The sequence below is a fragment of the Hyperolius riggenbachi genome, chromosome 1 (assembly GCF_040937935.1).
Source record: "Hyperolius riggenbachi isolate aHypRig1 chromosome 1, aHypRig1.pri, whole genome shotgun sequence".
Lineage (NCBI taxonomy): Eukaryota > Metazoa > Chordata > Amphibia > Anura > Hyperoliidae > Hyperolius > Hyperolius riggenbachi.
Window position 1 is genome coordinate 355,591,376 of NC_090646.1, and position 12,500 is coordinate 355,603,875.

General features: G+C 43.9%; 1 protein-coding gene across 1 annotated transcript in view; it reads right to left on the reverse strand.

The window, feature by feature from the left end:
* The window catches only part of NDUFA13 (NADH:ubiquinone oxidoreductase subunit A13), a 40,587-nt gene that overhangs the window by 1,244 nt on the left and 26,843 nt on the right, over positions 1 to 12,500 (reverse strand). The window contains exons 3-4 of the mRNA XM_068271273.1: positions 9,336 to 9,407; positions 3,560 to 3,629 (exon numbers count right to left, since the gene is read on the reverse strand). Coding sequence (XP_068127374.1) covers positions 3,560 to 3,629; positions 9,336 to 9,407 — 142 coding nt within the window. The remainder of the gene's footprint in view (positions 1 to 3,559; positions 3,630 to 9,335; positions 9,408 to 12,500) is intronic.

A 12,500-nucleotide genomic window follows, 5' to 3' on the forward strand; every position in this document is an offset into this window, starting at 1 on the left:
GCAGTGCATAGCTTTCCACTGCGTGACTGAAGACTAAGTCAGTCCCCACACAGCATCTCTGCCTGCACGCTGCTGCTGCCTGCCCGAAGATTAAGTCAGTCCCCACACAGCATCTCTGCCTGCAGGCCGCTTGACTGCCTTCTCCGCCACCACCAACAGGATCCAGGATGCCAGATGGATTCCTAAATTTTTTCAAGGCCGCTGCTAGCAGTGGCCGCTACCAAAAATAATAATTTTTCTGGTGCGTGTACATGCCTAATTTTTCTGGCTGCACTGTGGCTGCTACAATAAAACAAAAGGCATGTACATGTGTCAATTCCCCTTCATGATTGTTACTGTGCCGCGATGAAGGGGCTTGCGTATCACATTGAAGCAATGACCTACATGAGTGTGTTAGGGGGAACACCCAAGATAATAAATGGTTGTTGCTTCATTGTGGACAGACCAAATTCGATCAGCTGGACAGTCACTGTTGTTCTGTCATTGAGCTACCTCAGCCCGACCATATTTGCTGGAAAACCGCCATCGCCTGCACTTTCGCCATCGTGCGCACCAGCACGGCCATCACTATACAAACAGCTGTTTGCGGTGCAATACACAGTGAGTTTGGTCTGTCAGTGTGAAGCAATACACTACTTACACACGCAAGATGTTTTCAAGCACTTTAGTAGCTAAGCACTGCTGCAGACTAGCACTATTTTACAGGCAGGAAGTTTTGAATCAGGATTATCCTCTAGCTCTAGTTTATTGGCTTATTTCAAAGAAAAACAGTACGCTTTCAGCATGTTAGAACCTAAAATCAGAAGGAGGTAGAGATTTTTTTATTTTTTTTGCAACTATAAGTGTCATCCAGATACATTAACCACTTGAGGACCCACCCTTTACCCCCCCTTAAGGACCAGCGTTATTTTTTGTGATCTGTGCTGGGTGAGCTCTGCAGCCCCAAGCACAGATCACGTTTCATGCAGAGCGATCAGATCGCCCCCCTTTTTTTCCCCCTATGGGGATGGTGTGCAGGGGGGGTCTGATCGCTCTGGTGGGCAGGCTTGTTGCGGGGGGGGGCACCTCAAAGCCCCCCTCCACGGCGAAATTCCCCCTCCCTCTCCTACCTGTTCATCCCCGGTGATCGGGGCTGCACAGGACGCTATCCGTCCTGTGCAGCCAGTGACAGGACGTCCCCTGTCACATGGCGGCGATCGCCGATCTGCCTTACGGCGCTGCTACGCAGCAGCGCCGTACAATGTAAACAAAGCGGATTATTTCCGCTTGTGTTTACATTTTGCCTGCGAGCCGCCATCGGCGGCCCGCAGGCTATTCACGGAGCCCCCCGCCGTGAATTGACAGGAAGCGGCCGCTCGCGCGAGCGGCTGCTTCCTGATTAATCAGCCTGCAGCTGCCACTTTGCCGACGCACGGTATAAGCGTGCGGTCGGCAAGTGGTTAAGTACAAAGGTTCTTGCAAGGATTGTGAGGTATTTATGGCAAACAGATAAGACCCTTGGTTTACTTAAAGGGAACGTCCAAGCAAAGTAAAAAAAAGTGTTTCACTTACCTGGGGCTTCTACCAGCCCCATGCAGCCATCCTGTGCCCTCGTAGTCACTCACTGCTTCTCCAGTCCCCCGCTGGCAGCTTGCCGACCTCGGAGGTCGGCGGGCCGCATTGCGTACATTTTTACGCATTCCCATTAGTGCAGGAACCTTAACACATACATTTTTACGCGTTAGTGGTTCAATGCATAAAAATTTACGCATTGAACCAGTAAAGCGTAAAAATGTATGTGTTAATGTTCCTGCACTAGCGGGAATGCGTAAAAATGTACGCAATGCAGCCCGCCGACCTCTGAGGTCGGCAAGCTTCCAGCGGGGGACTGGAGCAGCAGTGAGTGACTACGAGGGCACAGGATGGCTGCATGGGGCTGGTAGAAGCCCCAGGTAAGTGAAACTCATTTTTTTATTTTGCTTGGACCCGAACCAAACATTTTATTAATTCAAAATATTTAGTTGCACCACTCTGACACATACAAAGCTAAATAAACACTCCTTCAAGCCTATGGGCATTTCAGTGCATGCTTTTCACCCTTCTCTTTCCATAACTAGGGTTATACAGGTGGCAGCCATTAGCAATTCCTCCTTTGCCGGACACCACCTACTCCAGCATTTTGCCGGATTCTGTCTCGGCAATATGAAAGGAAGGGAGGGGTTCCTCCAATAAATGTAAAATATTTAATATTTGTCATCATGCAGCTGAAAAAAAGCTGCTATTTATTATTATAATTAAGAAAATAGATTTTATTCCTGAAATCTTGTATTTTTAATTTGGGTCCACTTTAAGACCTATGTAGACTCAGACTGACAGGAGAGGTTTTTTTTTTTCGTTTTGTTTTTTTTACAGACCCTATCCTGTTCACTGTATGCGGCGAAAGCCTGGAAACAGTTAAAGGAACACTATTGCGAAAATCATAACATTTTAAATACATGTAAAAACATACAAATACTAAGTACATTTTCTCCAGAGTAAAATGAGACATAAATGACTTTTCAGAAAAGTCATTTATGGCTCATTTAACTCTGGAAGAAACATACTTCTTATCTGTACATGTTAACATGTATTTCACATTTTATGATTTTCACGATAGTGGTCATTTAACCACCTTAGCGGTATGGACGAGCTCAGCTCGTCCATTACCGCCAGAGGGTGCCGCTCAGGCCCTGCTGGGCCGATTTTAATGAAATAAAGTGCAGCACACGCAGCCGGCACTTTGCCAGCCGCGTGTGCTGCCTGATCGCTGCCGCTCCGCGGCAATCCGCCGCGAGCAGCGGCAAAAGAGGGTCCCCCCAGCCGCCCGAGCCCTGCGCAGCCAGAACAAATAGTTCCGGCCAGCGCTAAGGGCTGGATCGGAGGCGGCTGACGTCCATGACGTCACTCCGCTCGTCGCCATGGCGACGAAGTAAGCAAAACACGGAAGGCCGCTCATTGCGGCCTACCGTGTTACTTTTTGCCGCCGGAGGCGATCAGAAGAACGCCTCCGGAGCGCCCTCTAGTGGGCTTTCATGCAGCCAACTTTTAGTTGGCTGCATGAAATAGTTTTTTTTTTATTTAAAAAAAACCCTCCCGCAGCCACCCTGGCGATCTTAATAGAACGCCAGGGTGGTTAACTGTATGTAACTGAGTGCCCCAGCATGCCGCAGTGTAGCATCTCGCATGGTGATCACTCTTGTGTTGTGTAAGTTTTATTTTATGCTACTATTCTTATTTAATCCTGTGGCATAGTCAGACCTGTTAATCAGAAGGGATGTCCATTAAGTGGCACTCAAACTGATGTTATTTATGTAACAGTCCAAAATCAAAGACATTGGTAGTACTTAACACATACATTGAAGCGTGTCAGATGGAGAAAACTCCAAAACATAACCTCTACGCATTGTAAGTCTGTGATAAACATATATCTCAGCATATGTGTGCAGTATTAATGGGAGAACCACTTGCTCAAAACACACAGCCGAGAAACAACATTGTCAAGCTCCAACAATTTGAGTAATTATGGTAATTAAATTCTCACCTTCCAGCCTGGAACATCTTTCATAATAATGGCCTCTTGCTCTAAATTCTTTCTTAGAATCCGTAACACCCTTTTAACAGAAAGTCAATTACAGAGGTCAGTGTTGTGTTTTGCAGTCTAGTAATGTTTACCATTAGAGAATTCAGAAAGTCAAAACCAAAAAGACCTTTGAACATAGACAATGCGCGTTAGTCATTTCACTCTTTGCTGCAGAATTTAGATACACAAAACAGAACTAGAAAAAGGCTAATAAGGAATAGGCATGCTCAGTCAATGCTGCATTATTTACATACAAAATATACTGTAAGCAACTTTATTTGATCACATGCAAGCTGTTTTAGCTTCTGTACGGTTTGATAAAGAATGCATAAATGGAGGGGTTCTACGTCATTGCCGGGTCACATAGATGCCATTTCTGAAACAAGGCTGGGTGGATCGTAAATACTTCATCTTATAGGTAGCCTTTTCCCTATTACTGATGAGTGAAACATTTTAACCAATAATAAACTTCTTCCACGAGATGAAAATTAAAGTTGGTTAACACTGAATTTATCCAGCTACTGGTTGAAAAGATTAGAAGCTGTGATTTGCTACGCTAGTCCCAAAAACTTCCTGCTGGTACTAAGCATTTTAACAGAATTTTTGCTTATCACTAGTCCTTATGTTAGGAAGCATTTTTCCTGTCCTTGGTTAGCATCCTTATACTAGAAACATGGGACTGATGACAAGCAATGTATTGATGAACCAGTGAGTTACATTAAGGGAAAACTGGGCTCAGAAATCATGCAAATCATAGCACTCTTATGGGGATTGGCCCAGGTGTTGAGTAGTACGGATGGTCAATCAGATGGAGATAATTCTGAGCTGATGCAGAAGTACGTCAATTTTGTGTGCAAATTTATGTAGCTTGAAAATGGACTAATGGAATCATACGGAGGTGGAAATGGTCCATTTTCAATCTGCATAATTTGACATAATCCTGCATCATCTTGGAGTTATTTGTAACTCATTGATCGCCACTAGTATTGAGTAATACTTCCTGCCCTTTGCAACTTTTTACTCATGAGGCAAGGTGGGGGTTTCTGGATAAACGCCAAGCAAACAGTACTTCAGAGTATTGCTGCAAAGGTTTCAAGCAGTGCATTGGCTGCAGGGTCGTGTGCCCCTCGCAAAACATTAGACTGCCCCCATCACCATGCTTCCGTCCACCCAGAACTTACTTCCCAAGTAAAACCACAGTGAGACATGCCTGAGCAGAGAAAGCAGAACAGTTTACTAATGAATAGAACTATGCAAAGCATATACAGTGATGTGAAAAACTATTTGCCCTCTTCCTGATTTCTTATTCTTTTGCATGTTTGTCACACTTAAATGTTTCTGCTCATCAAAAACCGTTAACTATTCGTCAAAGATAACATAATTGAACACAAAATGCAGTTTTGAATGATGGTTTTTATTATTTAGTGAGAAAAAAAAACCTCCAAACCTACATGGCCCTGTGTAAAAAAGAAATTGCCCCCTGAACCTAATAACTGGTTGGGCCACCCTTAGCAGCAATAACTGCAATCAAGTGTTTGCGATAACTTGCAATGAGACTTTTACAGCGCTCTGGAGGAATTTTGGCCCATTCATCTTTGCAGAATTGTTGTAATTCAGCTTTATTTGAGGGTTTTCTAGCATGAACCACCTTTTTAAGGCCATGCCCCAACATCTCAATAAGATTCAGGTCAGGACTTTGACTAGGCCACTCCAAAGTCTTCATTTTGTTTTTCTTCAGCCATTCAGAGGTGGATTTCCTGGTGTGTTTTGGGTCATTGTCCTGCTGCAGCACCCAAGATCGCTTCAGCTTGAGTTGACGAGCAGATGGCCGGACATTCTCCTTCAGGATTTTTTGGTAGACAGTAGAATTCATGGTTCCATCTATCACAGCAAGCCTTCCAGGTCCTGAAGCAGCAAAACAACCCGAAACCGTCACACTACCACCACCTTATTTTACTGTTGGTATGATGTTCTTTTGCTGAAATGCTGTGTTACTTCTACGCCAGATGTAACGGGACACGCACCTTCCAAAAAGTTCAACTTTTGTCTCGTCGGTCCACAAGGTATTTTCCCAAAAGTCTTGGCAATCATTGAGATGTTTTTTAGCAAAATTGAGACGAGCCTTAATGTTCTTTTTGCTTAAAAGTGGTTTGCGCCTTGGATATCTGCCATGCAGGCCGTTTTTGCCCAGTCTCTTTCTTATGGTGGAGTCGTGAACACTGACCTTAATTGAGGCAAGTGAGGCCTGCAGTTCTTTAGATGTTGTCCTGGGCTCTTTTGTGGCCTCTCGGATGAGTTTTCTCTGCGCTCTTGGGGTAAATTTGGTCGGCCGGCCACTCCTGGGAAGGTTCATCACTGTTCCATGTTTTTGCCATTTGTGGATAATGGCTCTCACTGTGGTTCGCTGGAGTCCCAAAGCTTTAGAAATGGCTTTATAACCTTTACCAGACTGATAGATCTCAGTTACAGTACTTTTGTTCTCATTTGTTCCTGAATTTCTTTGGATCTTGGCATGATTTACAGCTTTTGAGGTGCTTTTGGTCTACTTCTCTGTGTCAGATAGCTCCTATTTAAGTGATTTCTTGATTGAAACAGGTGTGGCAGTAATCAGGCCTGGGGGTGACTACAGAAATTGTACTCAGGTGTGATAAACCACAGTTAAGTTATTTTTTTTAACAAGGGGGGCAATCACTTTTTAACACAGGGCCATGTAGATTTTGAGTTTTTTTTTCTCACTAAATAATAAAAACCATCATTTAAAACTGCATTTTGTTTTCAAGTATGTTATCTTTGACTAATAGTTAACGTTTTTTGATGAGCAGAAACATTTAAGTGTGACAAACATGCAAAAGAATAAGAAATCAGGAAGGGGGCAAATAGTTTTTCACATCACTGTACCATGGTAATCCCTTCCACTACAACACCAATGATGAGCTAATGCAGGGTAGCTGGCAGAATAGCTGACACAGGGTTCTAGGCATGTGCTCTGGAGTGAGGGGCTAAGTCGAACATACTAAATGCACCTGGCTGGCTTGGTCTTGTAATTTATTTTTCTGGTTGAGATGACACAGCAATTTTTATAGACCAATGACATCTCCATTTGCTGTCTCTTCACCTAATACTATCACCCACATAGTGCAAACCTGCTCTAAGGCCTTGTTCACATTGCGTTCCGTCCGCATTGGGCTTTTTTTGAGGCGTCTTTTTCCGATTCCCGGCACTTGGGTGGGCGATTCATTTTTGTGGTTAGCGGTTTTCTAAGTATATTTTCCAAAACTGTTTTGTAATTCACTCCCTGACGCGGAAAAGAATAAATACAATGTATTTATTCTTAGAAATGCGAACGCAATCACCTTAATGAGCGTTTTTGTACGTGTTCACTGATTTTCCTATACCTTCCATTGAGGCGGAATCGCTCCGAAAATGGAACACACACCGCTTTCCTAGCCGCACCGCGCACGACCCGTGCTGATATGAATCTTCTCATAGACTTTAATTGTCCACGCGGTCGGGGGGGGGGGGGGGGGGGGTAAGTTTTTGAAAATCACAGGCGGGCGAAAAAAAAGCTGAAACCGCCTGCAGTGTGAACATAGGTTATACAACAGTGCCTTTACTTCTGACCAGATGATAGGGGAAGACTTGGATTATCCAGAGGCTTTCTACTACCGAGGTAAGTAGCTAATTTTTTTATTTAATTTTTCGCTTCAAGTAAGCTTTGAGGTTATGTTGTTTGTTCCTCTTTTTTTCTATCATTTGTGTATTGATCTTCATTAATACAAAATCCACATAATTGTTTATAAATACAAACACTAGATAACTTAACCTAATACATTAAAAATCAACATCAAATATACCGTCTGTTAATTTTTTATCTTACAATAAGACCGACTTTTCACTTTTCTCATTTTCTAATTTTGTCTTGATAAAGGAAACAAGGTAGATTCAGGCTGCTTTCACATTAAGACGTTACAGGCGCACGTTAGTGCAGCCTGTAACGCAGCCCCACTGCACAGTAATGAAAAATCAATGGGCTGCTCACAGTGCCCACGTTGCGTTACATTGTAACGCAGCACATCCGTTGAGAGTGCTGCATGCTGTGCGTTATGCGCGGCTAAGCCGCAGTAGACTGCTTGCACATGCTCAGTAGTGTTGGGGAGGAGTGGAGAGCGGCCAGGCACATGGCTAATTAATATTCACTGCACGGTGTGACGTGCAGTGTTTACTTCCTGGAGCGGCCGCTCTGTGCGGCGATTGGCCGGGCGGGACCACGTGATGCCGCATGCGTCCAAGAGTACGCATCACAGACGCCAGAGTGAGCTGCACAACGCGGCTCACTCTGACGTCCACATCAGAGAGCACCAGGCGTTGCGTTAGAGGCACGTTATGCGGCCATAATGTCCCCTAAACGCAACGTCCTGGTGTGTAAGTAGCCTAAAAGATAGTCTTTTTTTTTTTGCTATGAAACCTCACTATCACATTCCTGGACTTTCAATAAAAATTAGAATTTCCAATTTAATCTATAGCCAGGCTAACATTGCAACCTTAGAGTACAGTTGTTGAGAAATCACCCAGAAAATCCCAACTTGACGCAGGATTAAAAGGAATTTGAAGCGAAAATAAACTTATGAAATAATGAATTGTATGTGTAGTACAGAGAAATAGAAACATTAATAGCCAAGAAAAGTCATATATTGTTTCCAGTACTGGAAGAGTTAAGAAACTTCAGTTATCAATGCAAAAGAGCTTCTCTGTGACCAAAATGGTTGCGGATATCTCCAGTGCTATACATCAAAGAAACAGTGACAGACAGCTTCAGATAAGGTTCAGTGAGAAGAGAAGTTTACAGGGTCATTAGCTCTGCAAACCACACTCTGTATTTTAAACTATAAAGACAGAGCAAACTGCAAATATGACAATATGATGCAATGCTATAAAAAACCGCTATATAACTGAAAATAAAAATATGAGGACTTATTTCTTTGCTACTAATGTTCTATTCCTTATCCGCACTACACATACAATTCATTATATCATAAGTTTGTTTCCGCTTCAGTGTCACTTTAAATGGCTGCACAGGGCAAGAGCTTTTGTCACTTATTTAACACCTGAACTAATCAAGTGACTGCCAGTGAATTCTGTCACTCCTACCTCCTAGTCTGTGATAGAAACACTGTGGAATGCTTTTGGAAAAATAAAATTAGCAAGAAAAATGCCCTTTCAATATATAAAGGATGCTCAAAAGCACTGACTTTTGCTCAACAAAAGTGGAATTTCTCTTTATGACCTCAGAACTTCATCTCTGCTCTAATAGAAAAGCAAAAGCACATCAACTTTTAAACAAAAACATTTCTTTGTTACAGCTAACAGAATTGCAATAAATTTGCAGTGTGTCTACTACCTGCATTCAAGGAAGTAGAGAAAGGGATAACACCGAGTCTACATATTATCGGTGTCTGCCAAGGACTGCCAAATATCTGTGCTGACACAGCTGAGAGATCAAATTACACTTGTGATTACTTGCAGATGAGGGGGAAATAGACAGACTCTTCTCTCTAAAAACACACAGGATACATTCCTCTCTGTTTTCCTTGAGTTATGTGCAAGAGTTCAGGCTCACTTTAGGGTAGGATCGTTTAGGTCCTCTGATCTTCTTAGATGACTACATTAGGCCTCTCTAAGTATATAAAACTGCAGTAATGTGTAAGTGTGAAGGAAGTTTGAGTAATAAGCAACATACCGTCTGTCATCCTCTGCCTGAATGAGGGGCATAAGTGCTATTCTTGATTCTAAGTCTTCAATCCACAGGCGTCTGGAGTAGAAAATAATTTCATTTATACACATGTGATACAAAACATTCAAAGTATACATAAAGCATGAAAACATCCAAGGTCGTGTTTACAGTCAATAAAACAATAAAAAAATGTGAAGAGCTGGTAAATCAACAACTGACTACAAGATCCAGCTATTTGCTACGGATGGAAGCTATGTCTGCAGATGGTACAGGCTCACACACAGTCATTTTTTTTTTAAATCTATTACACATTCAAATTTATAAAATTGAGGAACCAAGTTGATTATGATTAAATAACCATCAAAATTTTAGTGGGAAATATATTTTTCGAAATATAAGACGCACCTAGGTTTAGAGGGCAAAATCCGGGGGGGGGGGGGGGGGTATGGGTGTGCGTGCGTGTACAGTGGCTTGCAAAAGTATTCAGCCCCCTTGAAGTTTTCCACATTTTGTCACATTACTGCCAAACATGAATCAATTTTATTGGAATTTCACCTGAGAAGTGGAACGAAAAATCGTACGATTCCAAACATTTTTTTACAAATCAATAACTGCAAAGTGGGATGTGCGTAATTATTCAGCCCCCTTTGGTCTGAGTGCAGTCAGTTGCCCATAGACATTGACTGATGAGTGCTAATGACTAAATAGAGTACACCTGTGTGTACTCTAATGTCAGTACAAATACAGCTGCTCTGTGACGGCCTCAGAGGTTGTCTAAGAGAATCTTGGGAGCAACAACACCATGAAGTCCAAAGAACACACCAGACAGGTCAGGGATAAAGTTATTGAGAAATTTAAAGCAGGCTTAGGCTACAAAAAGGTTTCCAAAGCCTTGAACATCCCACGGAGCACTGTTCTAGCGATCATTCAGAAATGGAAGGAGTATGGCACAACTGTAAACCTACCAAGACAAGGCCGTCCACCTAAACTCACAGGCCGAACAAGGAGAGCGCTGATCAGAAATGCAGTAAAGAGGCCCATGGTGACTTTGGACTAGCTGCAGAGATCTACAGCTCAGGTGGGGGAGTCTGTCTATAGGACAACTACTAGTCGTGTACTGCACAAAGTTGGCTCTTATGGAAGAGTGACAAGAAGAAAGCCATTGTTAACAGAAAAGCATAAGAAGTCCCGTTTGTAGTTTGCCACAAGCCATGTGGGGGACACAGCAAACCTGTGGAAGAAGGTGCTCTGGTCAGATGAGACCAAAATGGAACTTTTTGGCCAAAATGCAAAACACTATGGCCTCAATTCACTAAGCTTATCTCCTGTCTTTAATAACTCTTCTAGAGTTGTTACCATGGTGATAAGGCATGTAGTATTCAGGAAACATTTTACCTCAGGCAAACCTAAAGTTAACTCTTCTGTCTTTAAGTTAACTCTTTAATCCTTAAAATAACTCCAGAGTTAAAGACAGGCTGTTTATTAACTGCATGTGAAAATAACTACAGAGGAGGTAAATTAACTACAGAGGAGGTAACTTAAGGAATGAAGAGATAAGATAACTCTCTCTTATGTGGAGGTACGTTTTCTCTTGCCTTATTATCTCCAGCATGATCTTAATGAATTGAGGCCAATGGCTAAGATGCTGGAGATAATAAGGCAAGAGAAAACTTACCTCACACAGTGAGAGAGTTATCTTATCTCTTCATTCCGTACGTTACCTCCTCTGTAGTTAATTTACCTCATCTGTAGTTAATTTACCTCCTCTGTAGTTATTTTCACACACAGTTAATTAACAGCCTGTCTTTAACTGTGGAGTTATTTTAAGGATTGGAGAGTTAACTTAAAGACAGAAGAGTTAACTTTAGGTTTGCCAGAGGTAAAATGTTTCCTGAATACTACATGCCTTATCACCATGGTTATTAACCTCCCCGGCGTTCTATTGAGATCGCCAGGGAGGCTGCGGGAGGGTTTTTTTTTAATTAAAAAAAAACTACTTCATGCAGCCAACTGAAAGTTGGCTGCATGAAAGCCCACTAGAGGGCGCTCCGGAGGCGTTCTTCCGATCGCCTCCGGCGCCCAGAATAAACAAGGAAGGCCGCAATGAGCAGCCTTCCTTGTTTGGCTTTCCTCGTCGCCATGGCGACGAGCGGAGTGACGTCATGACGTCAGCCGCCTCCTATCCAGCCCTTAGCGCTGGCCGGAACTGATTGGTCCGGCTGCGCAGGGCTCGGGCGGCTGGGGGGACCCTCTTTCGCCGCTGCTCGGGGCGGCGATCAGGCAGCACACGCGGCTGGCAAAGTGCCGGCTGCGTGTGCTGCACTTTATTTGATCAAAATCGGCCCAGCAGGGCCTGAGCGGCACCCTCCGGCGGTGATGGACAAGCTGAGCTCGTCCATACCGCTCAGGAGGTTAAAGGGATACTGTAGGGGGGTCGGGGGAAAATGAGCTGAACTTACCCAAGGCTTCTAATGGTCCCCCGCAGACATCCTGTGTTGGCGCAGCCACTCCCCAATGCTCCGGCCCCGCCTCCGGTTCACTTCTGGAATGTCTGACTTTAAAGTCAGAAAACCACTGCGCCTGCGTTGCCATGTCCTCGCTCCCGCTGATGTCACCAGGAGTGTACTGCGCAGACACAGACCATACTGGGCCTGCGCTGTGCGCTCTTGATGACATCAGCTGGATCGAGGATACGGCAACGCAGGCGCAGTGGTTTTCTGACTTTAAAGTCAGAAATTCCAGAAGTGAACCGGAGGCGGGGCCGGAGCATCGGTGAGCGGCTGCGCGGGCACAGGATGTCTGCGGGGGACCATTAGAAGCCCCGGGTAAGTTCAGCTCATTTTCCCCCGACCCCCTACAGTATCCCTTTAAAGACAGGAGATAAGCTTAGTGAATTGAGGCCATTGTGTGGCAAAAAACGAACACTGCAGATTACTCAGAACACACCATCCCCACTGTCAAATATGGTGGTGGTGGCATCATGCTCTGGGGTTGCTTCTCTTCAGCAGGGACAGGGAAGCTGGTCAAAGGTGATAGGAAGATGGATGGAGCCAAATACAGGGAAATCTTGGAAGAAAACCACTTGGAGTCTGCAAAAGACTTGAGACTGGGGCGGAGGTTCACCTTCCAGCAGGACAACGACCCTCAACATAAAGCCAGGGCAACAATGGA